The following is a 14,091-nucleotide window of genomic DNA, read 5'->3' as shown; positions in this document are numbered from 1 at the left end:
CCAACAAAAAAGTCTTCAGCTGTATTTTTAAATTACCTAGAGATTCTGCTACAACAAACTGAGGCTACAAGTACCATCAGTTTTCACCTTTAAAATGCAAACTGACTGGGCAAGACAATTAAGGTTAAGTGTATACATATGCACCAAGTATGAAACCAAAAGATCTACTCAAAACTTTTGTGGGATAGTGGATAGCAGCAAGGTTTTATACCTGATCTTTCTTCAACTATACCAAACCAATACTTCCATTGACACTAGCTGGCAAACGTTTTTGGCACTTCCTGCAGAAAGGCCAAGGACCAAATGAATGTACATATAGACTAAACTACCTTTGTGATCTTTCCAGAGCACAGGAGATACCTATTAGAAGGATAGCGTACAGAATGCTTGCACAGCAGTTACCTACACAAAAGCTGAGAAAGTTTGAATCATGGCTCCAGTCTTCTCATTCTGGCACCTGTATGAGCACTGTCAATGATTTTTTTTTTAAAGTAGGATATTCAGTACAATATAATAAATAATATGGTAGTGTGTGAAGAGCAAGAATGGCATGGAATGGCACAAGCAGAAATATATATATTGGGAGTCAATCCAATGTATTCACTAAAATGCTCTATTGGAAGTGGGTGGAGGGGAGTGAATTTAACAAATTAAACCTACATGATTTAACAACAGGACCAAGTTGAGGTGTAAAGGACAATTCGAGAACCCTATGTACTTTTACACAGAGATTCACATCACATTACCTATTCTTCCTCTTTCTGGTGAGAAAGTTGAAATTAAAGTGAATCATATGAATGGTACATTAAAAAGCTCTGAATTTAAGGATACATGCATTTAATGCCAGAATATTGAAGGCACATCCATGTGAGTAAAGAGAGGGCTAAAGATGCAATTTCAGATGTAATAGACAGTAAATTTCTGCTTAGTAGTAACAGTGTCCACATACAGGCTATGATTTACGGTTGTGTTTTGTACCAACATCTGGTTTAAAAAAAATACAGTTGTCCTCTAATGTCTAGACCAGCTGTTGTTGCTTAGTGTATAAAACCCAGGGATTATTTTAGAATAATTTAGTTAATTCTAATGCAAAGTGTTTCTCTCAAAACATACCCACTCCCCATGCTTGACAAAGCTGTAGATAGGTCCAAAGTAAATGTATTTGTCCAATCTACTAGTAACGTCAGGAATGTAAAAGAAGCAGCAATTATTAAGTGCCAAATTCTATATTCAGATGAGGTCACTGGGAGTTATGAAGATATGTACAGGTGATCAATCCTCAGGTTTAAGGTAGAGAAATAGCAACAGCAGAGGAGTGAGAAATGAACTCTGTGGAGATGCACCACAGGAAGGAGGAGGATGTAAGAAGATGGAAATGGGAGAGGAAAGGGAATCTGGAAAGAACTTGGGCCTTCTGTGTATGTAAAAGTTATGCTGCCAAAACTACACCAATATAGTTAAAGCTGGACTTCCCCCCCAACCCCACTGGATGCAGTGTACCAGTATGAGCATATTTATACCAGTACAGCTATTCCCATACAGGATGGGGAATAAGCAATTCCACTAAGGGTTAGAATTATACAAATGTAGGGCTGGAAGGGAGCTTGAGAAGTCATCAAGTGCAGCCCCGTGTGCTGAGGCAGGACAACCACTTGCCAAAAGCTTCCAGTGATGGGGATTCCAAAGCCTCCCTTGGACATCTATTCCAGAGCTTAACTACTCTTATAGTTGGAAAGTTTTTCCTAATATCTAACCTAGATCTCCTTTGCTGCAGATTAAGCCCATTACTTATCCCACCTTCAGTGGACATGGAGAACAATTGATCCCAGTCCTCTTTGTAAATAGCCCCTAACATTTCAAGACAGTTTATCAGGTCCCCCATAGTTGTCTTTTCTGAAGACTAAACATTTTTACTTTCTTTTTTTAAAACCTTATGTCAGGTTTTCTAAACCTTTCATCTCTTTTGGCTGTTTTCTAGAAGTGGGGTGCACAGAACTGGACACACTGCTCCAGCTGAGGCCTCACCAGTGCCCAGGAGAGGGGGACATTTACCTCCTGCGCCTTACATACGATACTCCCGTTAATACAGCCCAGAAGGACATTAGTCTTTTTCACAACTGCATTATGCTTTTTGCTTGTGTTTAAATTCATGCTCTACCGTAGCCCCCAGATTCTTTCCAGCGGTACTACCACCGCCAGCCAGTTGTTGCCCATTTTGTGCATTTGATTTTTCCTATTTTCATCATCTTTGTCAAGATAGTTTGGAATTCTGATCCTGTCTTCCAAAGTGCTAGCAACCCCTCCCACTTTTGTGTCACCTGCAAATTTTATAAACACACACAGTCTCCATTCCAATATGGAAAGAATCATTGTAGGGGTAGAACTACTTTAGCAAAAAAGTTACACCCTTTACTGACTTAATTATACCAGTACAAAAATGGTGAGTAGAGGAGTGTGCACTGAGGAGGAGGACAGGGTATTTCAAAGTGGTGCATAATTAGTGGTGAAATGTTTGCCCACACAAGGAATGGATAGATTCAGTAAAGCCACTGCCTCATGCGATTGTGATTAGTACAGTAGTGGTTCAGGACCCCACTGTGCTAGGTGCTGTAGAAACATGTCATTAAGGTAAGCCCTGGATCAGGACAAAAGGCAAGAATAGACAGAGGGTGGGAGAGGAGGGTAAAGCAGAATGTATTCATAATGCATAAGCATCAGTCACAGCTCTCTTGAGGCAGTGGATGAAGATGATAAAATACTGCAATACAGAGCCACAGTGGTTTGAGCATTGGCCTCTAAAGCCAGGGTTGCGAGTTCAATCCTTGAGGGGGCCATTTAGGGATCTGGGGCCAAAATCTGTCTGGGGATTGGTCCTGCTTTGAGCAGGGGGTTGGACTAGATGACCACCTAAGGTCCCTCCAACCCTGATATTCTATGACCCATTTTCACAGAGGCTTCCTCCCAGCCTCCATGGCAGCAGCGCTCGACAAAGCCACAGTGCCATGAATTCTTGCCCCAGTTCTGTCCTGGACCCCCATCATGAGGATAGTAGTGGGAGGTATGGTGTCAGACCATTGGTCGGAAACCTCTTTAAGTATGTCCACCCTGCACAGCCCATAGCGTATGCATAGCTACATGCTGCAGTGAAGAGCAGGCTGTAGCTACACGCATCAGTGAAAGGCTGCTGGAGCCTTTCCTCACTGCCTCCCCCTGCCAGAGTCTCGCCCTGCTTCCAGGAAAGGCTCCAGCAGCAGGGACTTAGCAGACCATTATACTGCTAAGGATAGCAGGTTACACATGGGAGACTCTGCTTGGGCATGGAGAGAGCCACGTAGGGTACATACCACAAGGGTTCAGGCATATCTTTACTTGCCTGTCTACCTTGCTATTTATATGCGTGTTAGGAGGGCATGCAGTGTATGTACTCTACACACCACTGTAAGGAGCATGCAGTGTAGACATTCCCTGCCTGAGTTAGGGTAACCCCTTAGAATTAAAGGGGGAACAACGCTGTTGGGAGTGGCTAGTCCCCTGGCACATCCCCAGCGCATTCTTTCCCAACCTGCAGATCCTCAGCTTTGTGTAGCACCTATACAGGGGCTTCCATGGTGTCAAGAAGTAGCGTGAACAGTGTTTCAGAGGGTGGTGCCCTCTTCTTCTCCAGCCCCATGCAGAGTTACTGACTTCTTACCCGCCACTGACAGCAGCAGCAAGGATGATTTGACCCATAGCTGGAGACGAGGGCAGTTAGAAATGAAACAAGTAGCAAGAATGCAGGGCTGGTTAGAACAAACGTACTGGGGTAGAGCAAACTACAAAGCACAGTAACTGGAGAAGTCCACGTGCAGAGGAGAGTAGACAGAAAAGTTCTAACTTAATACTGCTTTGGGAGGGAAATACTGTATTCAATTGTACATAACATGATTAATACTGCACACGATGGCCAAGATTTTCAAAAGTGATTTTGGTTGTCTCTATTTTTGGGTGCCCCAACCTTAAAGGGGCCTGATTTTCAGGAATTGCTGGGCACCTTCCCTTTGAAAATCTAGGCCTGTTAAGATGTCAAGTTGGGCCAAAAACAGAGGCATCCAGCACTCACTTTTGAAAATCCTGGCTATTGTATGCTTGCTATTGCTCTTAAAAAAAAAAAAACAAAAAAAAAAACCACACACACACCAAAAACACTTTTTCTGTCACACATGTGCACAAAGTCACACAACACCACACTGAAATGCCTGGATAATAGTCATGCAGTGCATTTGGTATTTTGGAATCAAGGCTATACTCCACTATAGTCCACAAAAAATATTTAATCAAATGAAGTTAGTAAAGCAGACTGCAATTCTAGGTGTCGATTGCAACCTCTCTCTTGTGACAAAAATATTTCTATTTTTCCCCTCTCTCCCCCTGCCCATGCTGTGAAGATACGGAATGGATCAGCATAGTGGTAGCTCCAACCATTAGTATAAAGATTTATCTGTAATTGCTGAGGTTTATTTTCCTTGAGTTATCATTCTCAGTGCATACCGATGCTTAACAGTTTGGAATTCTCTTCTCTATATTACAGAGGGCAGATTGCTTATCAAATACAGTCTTAACATTAAAGTGTCAAACAGGATTTGCAGAAAGCTATTTTGGTTGTAGTTTAGGGTGAATGTTTATCAAATGGTGGATTAGCTGAATCATATACTGAGACAAATTATTGACTGATTAAATCACAAAATGGTTATAGCACTATGGCATAATGCACAAGACAGTTTAAAGATTTACACTCCCTTTTTCTACATTGGCTGTAGGAGCTCTATAACTAGAGATTTTAGGACCATATCTTGCCCTTAAACATGCCTGGGAATTTGAGCAAAGCGGGGTGCTATAAGGGCCTTTATCTAGGTGTGAAAGGGACTTGCAGATCTATATCCAAAGCATAGATCATAGTCTAACTGAAACCTGCACTGCCTGAAGTTTGTGTTCATGCTGCGAGACATCTGATGGATCATTCCCCAGCAGTATTTCCTAATAATGGTTCTGATCATAAATATAGATCCAAGGTGAAATCCTGGCCCCACTGACTGCAATGAAGCCAGGATTTCACCACAGGAGTACACAACTGGAGAGTTGTTTATGACTGTATAATGTTAGAGGCAGGAAAGCATTGGGTACCTAAAGCTGTAAGAGGCTTTGCTCATACAGCATCATGATGCCCCTTCAATATCAACTAATTAGTATGCCCCTAAAACAGTGAAATACTTATAGCACAGCAATGTAGCATACCTGACTAATATGTAGCGAACATTACAAAGACTACTGTAATAGACCTCAGACTTTAAAGCCAGAAGGGACCACCACAATTATCTAGTCTGACCTGCACATCGCAGGCCACAGAACCTCACCTGCTCACTCCTGTAATATACTCCTAACCTCTCGCTGAGTTACTGAAGTCCTCAAATCATGATTTAAAGACATCAAGGTACAGAGAATCCACACTAGAATTGCACTAGTTTAAACCTGCAAGAGACCCGTGCCCCATGCTGCAGAGGAAGGCAAAAAAAACCCTAAAGTCTCTGCCAATCTGACCCTGGGGATAAATTCCTTTCCGACGAGAAGTATGGTGATCAGTTAGACCCTGAGCGCAAGATCCACCAGCCAGACACCTGGGAAAGAATTCTCTGTAGTAACTCAGAGCCTCCCCATCTCCACCAGCCATTGCAGATATTTGCTGCTAGCAGTCGCAGATGCCATTGTAGGCAGTCTTCTCATACCATTCCCTCCACACAATTTATCAAGCTCAGTCTTGAAGACAGTTAGGTTTCCCCCCCCCCTCCCCACTGCTCCCCTTGGAAGACTGTTCCAGAACGTCACTCCTCTGATGGTTGGCAACCTTCACCTAATTTCAAGACTAAACTTGTTGATGGCCAATTTATTCCATTTGTTCTTGTGTCCACATTGGCACTTAACTTAAATAATTCCTCTCACTCCATCGTATTTATCCCTTGGTGTATTTATAGACAGCAATCATATCTCCCCTCAGCCTTTTTTTGGTTAGGCTACACAAGCCAAGCTCTTTGAGTCTCCTCTCATAAGGTAAGTTTTCCATTTCTCTAATCATCCTAGTAGCCCTTCTCTGCACCTGTTCCGTTTTGAATTCATCTTTCTTAAACATGGAAAACTAGAATTAGACACAATATTTCCAATGAGGTCTCACCAGTGCCTTGTATAATGGTAACAACACTTCTCTGTCTCTACTGGAAATACGTTGTTGCTAGATAAGTGCAAAGGTCAGTCAAGTATTTGTCTCTCAAAACACTTTGTTTATTTCACCGTAGCCCTAGGAGGTAAATAAATAACCCTTCGTAAAATGGTCATCATGACACATGACTTGTCCAGGATGCTGAAACAAGCATTAGACCCTTAGAGCCAATTTCCCCAATGTAATGCTCTAACCACTAGACTGTGAGTATATCCCAAGGATGTGGGTTATGCCCACAAACCAGCCACAACCACTTTCCCTCTCTAGCTAGATGGGTGGGGAGGGTCTCAGCTTTTTATTGTAACTTGGGATCACGGTCCAGGAAAAGCCAAGAACCATGCCACCTGCTTCCCAGGCACATCAGTGCAATAAAAGGCATATTGCACGTGACTGACATGACACTCCAAACTTGTGGTTAAGGCAGTCAGAAAACACCCATTAAACTGGCTTTATTTTTTCTAGTTTTCCCCTGCCCTATGCATTTGCCAATTTTCTCTCACTGGTCTCTAGTTTTTAAAAGCTCAGCCCAGTCTTTCCTGCTGGTTGCTGGTGATCTCTCTCCAGGGCCGTAGCAACAAAGAACGTGGCCCGCTCCGAACGGTGGCCCCCTCCGAACATATGTCCGGGCGGGGCCCCTTCCAAGTCAGAAACTGAAATGCGGTATTTATTTTGCCACTTTTAGGGGCCCCCTTCATTGCGGGGCCCCCTCCGGTCGGAGGGCGCTCGCTACGCCTCTGTCTCTCTCTCTCTCTCTCTCCCCCTCTCCCTCTCCTCTATCCCGCTAGACCAGAGATATCCCTCTCCAGTTACTGAGGAGGCAAGGACTCAGCTCAGCGGGAGAGCTCAGCTGAAGCCAGTTGGCTGCACAGAGGAATGGTTCAGCAAAGACTTTGCCCAGAGTTTCTGTGCTTTGTTAAATCCCTGCAGTCTTTTCTCCTATTGAAGTCTTAAAAAAAAAAAAAAAAAAGCCAAAGTTTTCCCCAAGTGAGGACCAAGGCCCCAACTCTATTTCCACCGAATAAGCCACAGGAGGGAGAAAAATGTATCAAAAGCTTCATGAGGGCAGATGTGCAGAGCTTCTTCTGAATACATTTCCTCTAAGGGAAAGGGCTGGAGGCATCTCAAGCAAGGCAAGTAGCAATGCCTCCAAACACTACAGAGCCCCATGGGGCTGCAGTCAAAATCTGCAGTCCCAGCAAGCAACTGTGCCTCCATCCCATGGAAGGATTCAGCAAGACAGGGCAGCAGTAATGTCTGTTGAAGCACTGCTGGGAGGGGGCTGAGACGCACTACTGACTCACCATGTCAAGTGTCTGTCCTGCTCGTGCACAATCTCTTTGGATAGCATCACCTGCTTTTTTCAGCTGAGCTGAACAACTGAGGGAGTGGAGGCTGCAGCTACTTTCTGCCCCAGCAGCCTTCCTGCCTGGCTGACATTGCACCCCAGGATCACAGCACCTGGGTGCGCACACACACACACACACACACACACACTTACTTACATGGGCCCTGCTCCCTAGGGCATATAAGCTTTTCATTCTGTTTGTACAGGTCCATGATTGGCTCTCCTAGGCCCGAGCACAATGCAAGTGGTAAAACACTGGCAGAAACCTGGCTTTAATTCAGCCCTGTTTAAGAAACCATGTTTAAATTCTTAAGTTGTCCCTCTGCTGCCCAGCCAGATACAGATGGTTCAGACTTTCCAGCCATATAGTTTACGCTCTCTGAGTTTGCCTACATTGGACTTTATCTCAAGTTAATTTGTTGCCAATCATAAGCTGAGCCCTAAGCTAAAGCACAAACAGTTGTAGCCTGGAACAAATGTTTGCCGTGTCCCCACTGGCTGTTACAGACATGTTAACTGGCAATCTTTAAATGGAGGTAAAAGTCTATGTAGATATAGCCTATAGAGCTTGTCCATACTAAGGGGAGAGGTGTATTTTTTAAAATAAGTGATAGCTAATGCATGAGAGATAGTAGTTTTAAAGTCCTAGGATGAAATCCTGCCCCCATTCAAGTTAATTAGATTTCACTCCTAGTGTAGACAGGGCAAAGGTGTAGTTTTAAGATGTGTAAGCTGGTCAAGGTGAACCTTAGGCTGAGCTCCAGAGACATTGATGTCCCAGAGCAAATGTCAGGGACCTACCTAGCCTTTACAAAACAAAGTTAGCTGGCAAGCAATCAATTGATAACTCTAACGTAGATAAGCAGTCAGTGTGCCAGTCTTCCTGCAATTGCGTAGAAATTTCGCTGTAAACCCTGTCTGCAAAGAAGCCTCTGCAATTTGCATTTTGAAATCTTCTAGAGTCTTGTGATGCATTATTTAGTCTCCATTAGCAAGTGCTGTCAGTATGGAGCACTATAGCATCACAGAATAAGGCAGCATCCATGCCCTGGACCATCTTTTCACAGTATCTTATGATAAAACTTTGCAATTCACAGTGCACCGAGAAAGTGAGTTAATATTGACCAGCAGAAGTAAACAATTCAGCAAGGGAATTTAATAACCGCATGTGTTATGAGATTCAGTCTATTCAAAGCATATATTTATAAATAAGTGACTGGTGGAACAGAATGTATTTCCTACTATTCGGATGAATTCCAAATCCACTTAAAGTTTGGTGATACAAAAATGCACAGTTTGACTGTACTGTGGACGGGGTAACATTAGCCTCTGAGTGTGGTCAGCAGCCAAAGAGCAATATTCTGCCTGCTCTGTAGATAGAGCTCTGAACTGCCAAATGAGAGACCTGTGTTCAGTTGTTTGACTCATCACTTCTTGGACTGCCAGGAAGTGCTGTGCAAAAAAGTCAACAGTTTCACTTCACAGGGTCACTTTTCCATGCAAATGCATCAGCTGGCTCAGGTCCTCTCACAACAGTCCAAGCTCTTGGTCCTCAACCGACTTTTTGGCTTGACTTTGTCCAAGTCTCCTAGTTTGTAATTAAAGCTACAGCCAGCTGAAATAGGTTTTGTTAAGAGTTTTTCCACAGCTTTACTGGCCAGGGCTGGCACACGGTAGAAGCAAAACTCCGGAGAGGAGGGGCTCTTAGCCCACTTTCGCTGATCCTGGGGCTGAAGTGATTTAGAGCTGCTCTAAATTATGCCAGCAGTAAAGGACCCGTAGGGACCACTGCCCAGTCTTCAGCTACTGCAGAGTGCCATGTACTTCAGCCCCCCCCCCCCCCCCCCCCCACACACACACACAAAAACCAAGTCGTCTTTTTAGAGGGTAGGGGAGCAAGTTGGCATGGGGGCATAGAACAGGCAGACTGAAATTATACCCTAGCATTTCCAGCACCAAAAATTATTTCAAATATATATCATGTTCCTGTGACTATTGCAGTGCTCCATAGGTTAAAAACCATGAAAAAAACTGCCCTAAAACAAACCCAATAGCCACTTAAAAAAAAAAAAAAAAAAAAAAGAGACAAGCCAAACAAAGGATTGTATTTTGGAGAAGCAGAGAATAGGAAGAACAATGGGCATGTCACAACACTGACATCAATGCTCAGCAGTACAAGAGCAACAAGTCTGAAATGACTCCCATCTTGCCAACCTTGGTCAAGAAAGTTTACCTTGATGCTCAGCCTTAGCAAAAGGGAGTAGGTACCACATCTATTTGCTGTCTTCTACGATAATGCAGTATTGTGTTTCGTAATCTCAGATTCTTCAAGTGAGAGACACAAACAGATAAAAATATGACAGTTTTCCAGGAATATTCCAATCGAAACGGAAGTAGCTTCAGTGGTGTTTGCTGCCCCACTTTTGAATTTGCGTTCTGCAAATATTCTGTCAGACAAGTTTATGGACAGATGTATTCGCAAAGATAGGCACCAGTCCAGCAGTGCACTTTCACATGAGCTTGATTTTAAGTACAAGACTGTCCTTTCAGTTAAAGCATATGCTGAAGTTCTTTGAATACTAACATTACTTTTCCATGAATATTCTAATCTTGTAATCGTAAATGTATACACCAGAATCATGGAACTGAAAATACCATGCAATCTGTGTTCAATTAAAAAACTCACCAACAAAGCTGGTGAAATAAGATTGTGATTTGAATGAATTACCATCCACAGAAAAGTGAATTGTACATGCACAATAAATCATCATAAGAACCCTATGTTTACAAAGCACAGAACCAGGGAAGGCTACATTTCACAAGCATATGTGACTGACAGCTATGTATTACAAAATGTAATGAAGCTGCACAGTCTTATTCCCTTTGTATTTTGTAGTTTTAGTGGGACAGGATTAGGAACAGCTGGACAGAACTTTAGTAGAAACCACAGATTAAGTAGAGGAAAAAAAACCCTGAGGGTTTCAAGTTTACTTTTAGATTTTCATGGTGCAATCAAAATAAAAGTAGACTAGCAGAGTCTGTGGCTACGTTCCCCTTCACCTGCATGTTCTTCAAAGAGCAAAACCTAACAATATAAGCAGGACAGCTCTGGGCTCCAGAGCATCTTGGGTTGGTTTAGGTTCCAGAGTAAGCAGCCCTCATCTGTCTGGGGAAATAGATCTAGCTGGGTGGAGGGTCCCTAAGGCATCCTGCTACTGCAGGGTATAATGGGAGCCTGGAAGGAACATGCTCTAGAGCACATCTTGTTGTCCTTTAAAAAGGTGCCACATGCACACCACTACACTTACCTGCTGCCGAATGGTACGGCTTTGAGCTAACCTACTTGTGTGTGGAAGACAGAGCCCCTGTGATGTGACATGCCACCAGACACGAGAACCAGTTTCCCATTTGAGGAACACTAGACTGTAATCCTGCTCTAAAACTGCAGGACTTCTTGGGCTCCTCTTCCCATTCCCCACACAGGGCAGTATTCTCCCCCCCCCACCCCCTCCAATCCATTATAGCCAGCATGCATACTCAAGAACAGTGCTGCCATCCCAAATGAATGCTCAAAAATACCCTTTATGATACTCCACCCCATCTTCCATATCCCACTCATTACATTTTTTACTGTGTCTAGATCAGTGGTGCTCCAACTTTTTCAGTCACACCCCCTCCCCCCCACCAGTAAATGAATCTGTCTGCACCCTTCCCCCTCCATTACTGCACAGTCAAGGCTTCCTCAGCAGAGGAGCTTGTGCTGACGGCAGAGCTGGGGGCAGAACTGGGGATGGGGGAGGAGCTGGTCTGGGGACAGAGAAGGAATGAGGGCAAAGCCTGGCTGAGGGCAGATTGGAGCCACGTCTGGGTTTGGAACTGGCCTGGCAGTGGAGAGGGAGTGGGCAGATCTGGGCCTGGAGGCGGAGCAAGATTTAGGGCTGAACTGGGCTAGGGGAGGAGTATGGGTGGGGGTGGAACGGGGCTAGAAGCATGGTGCGCCCTCCCTGCCCCCCATGGGGGCTGGCCCTGGCCCTGGCCCTGCCACACGGCACTCCCCACACCCACAGCATTCCTCTGTGCCACCCTAAGGGTGAGCACTGGTCTATATTTATAGACTGTGAGTATACATAAAGGTTGGATTTCAAGGATAAGGCGGCAATATCTGTTTATTTCTTGGGATGAAAAAACTGGCCTCATTTAAGTCAATGAGAATTTAGTCAGTGACCTCAGTGCAGCCAGGATTTTTCCCTACCTGTTTTCTTTGCAGACAGAAAACATTTAATAGTGTAAAATATTGTAATTTCCTGTTTTAATGTTTCTTAATCTCTCGTGCTGTGCATCAAACGCAGTAAAAACCCGAATGATTCTCTTTCTAGAACTTCAGACTAATAGCATTAGATAAACCCAGGTTAATTTTTTTTTTAAAATATATTCACATGTAGGAGAAGAATTTGGACTGGTTCCCTCGAATGCGAGCCATGTCCCTGGTTAGCAGTGAAGGTGACAATGAGCAAAATGAAATTAGAAACCTGCAAGAAAAGTTGGAGTCAACCATGAGTCTTGTAAAACAACTGTCTAGTCAGCTTGCTGAGCTCAAGGAACAGGTAAGTGTTTTTGAGCTGGGTAGAAAATGAACATATGAACACATGCTTAGAGAACTCGATTTTGTCTTGGGTCATGGTCAGGACCCTTTTGTATAAGAGACTTGTCTCAGAAAGGTTTTATTCCTGACTCAATAAAGCTTAGGGTAGGTGCACAGATATGGTTCTGGAAAGAGTTTTTATTCCATTAACACAACTAGAGAACAGGTAAGCAAGAAATTGAATTTTGAAACCCTAAAAGCCAGGTAGGAGGAATCCAGTTACTAGATAATATGACTGCAAAATTATAATGTTTATATATATATATATATATATATATATACACACACACACACACACACACACACACACTATTGCAGTCACATTTTTTTGTTGAGCTTTGTATAGGAAATAGCTGGAAATTAGTTGAAATTGTTTTAGCTCAGCTCTCTGAAGTTACAGCCTATACCTGTTCTCCCACCCCCTTCACGCACACGCAAGTCCATTTTTTGCATGACACAATCTCATACGTCAAAGAAATCCTGTACTCAGTTTTTAATGATTAAAAAATTGCAGTTATTTTGCTTACATGTACTTTGCAAAAATGCCCTTCTAATGCTGTTGCACTGTAATTGCATGTGCTGCTGCTAAATAATAGTCAAAAACCTCTCATCTTTATCTCCCTTTCCACCTTAGATGACAGAACAAAGAAAAAATAAGCAGAGGCTGGGCTTTCTTGGATCAAACACACCCCTTGTGAATCATCACATGCCACCACACTGATACCATGGGGAGAAGCTGTGACTAGCCTTTCATCGGTATTCCTGCTTGATTACAGAATAAAAAGCTGAGATTGAGAGGAGTGAACAGTGCCTATTGTTGCAAAGTTAAAAACAACCAAGTGCCAAGATGTTAAGTGGTTTAGCTCTGGGAACAATCTGTAACTGTTTTTTATGGTTGAAAGGGACCAAAACCTAGAACGCAAGAAATACAAGGGAGTTCTTCTGTATTTATTCTATGGGCTAAACTCTGCTGGGTTTACACTCTGCAAGTCAATTGGGACTGTATACAATGCAAATCAGGGCAGTGTTTGGCTGTGTTCTTAAAGTTAATTTAAGATTTCTTCTCAAAGTAATGGAATAACCAAGGTGCAGGGGAGGAGGAATAGTTTAACACCACAAATGCAGCAGCCTTTTTCAGAATCAATCGAAGTTATTTCTTGTTTTATTTACCAAATAGCAACATCTGTTATATTTGCTTGTATTTACTTTTTTTTTTTTTTAATATTACCATAAATACATCAGCAGGAGCAGTTATAACATCACTGCACGTTAACTTCTGTTAGAGGCAAAAAACTCTACGCTTAGACAAAAAAAAAAAAAAGAGAAGAAGAAGTGGCAAAGAGAAACATTAGTGCTTTTGAATTTTAACTGTCATCATGCAATTTCTTATTTATGACATGGAGCACAATGGATTTACAGCTGTGGGAACTTGGAATTAATGCACAGAACAGTGACAACATAACTAGAAGTGATTTTTCTCCTGGAGTCAGATGTTCTCTATTAATGTAGCTGCAAGTGGAGATTTCACATATTATGATGTTAAATCATGTTTTAAATTCAAGCTTGAAAAAGGATTTAGAACAAAATGTATTTTAAAATTTATATTGAGGTGACTTTTTTTTGGTAAGAAGCTTAAAAATGACTACCTAGAAGGAATTGTAATGGTGTCATTACCTTCCATAAACACACCGTAGGCACTATTTGACATAAGTAAATTAGGGCCATATCCTGCTATCTTTACTCAGTCCTAGTTTCAGTGGGAATGTTGCCTGGATTATAGATCTGTTCCTGCTTGCCCTTCGTGCATGGAACTCCCATTGATGTCAGTGGAAGATAGGGTGACCAGATGTCCCGATT

General features: G+C 42.9%; 1 protein-coding gene across 13 annotated transcripts in view; it reads left to right on the top strand.

The window, feature by feature from the left end:
• Window positions 1-13,605, top strand: part of ITPR2 (inositol 1,4,5-trisphosphate receptor type 2) — a 337,706-nt gene extending 324,101 nt beyond the window's left edge. For all 13 annotated transcript variants that reach the window (XM_065569077.1, XM_065569053.1, XM_065569071.1 and 10 more), the window contains 2 exons: window positions 12,035-12,196; window positions 12,869-13,605. In XM_065569077.1, the coding sequence (XP_065425149.1) occupies window positions 12,035-12,196; window positions 12,869-12,955 (249 nt within the window). In that variant the 3' untranslated portion in view covers window positions 12,956-13,605. The remainder of the gene's footprint in view (window positions 1-12,034; window positions 12,197-12,868) is intronic.
• Window positions 13,606-14,091: the final 486 nt, after the last annotated feature.

This window comes from Chrysemys picta, chromosome 1 (assembly GCF_011386835.1).
Source record: "Chrysemys picta bellii isolate R12L10 chromosome 1, ASM1138683v2, whole genome shotgun sequence".
Taxonomy (NCBI): Eukaryota; Metazoa; Chordata; order Testudines; family Emydidae; genus Chrysemys; species Chrysemys picta.
Note: the sequence above shows the minus strand (reverse complement) of the source record. Positions and strands in the feature narration are given on the sequence as shown.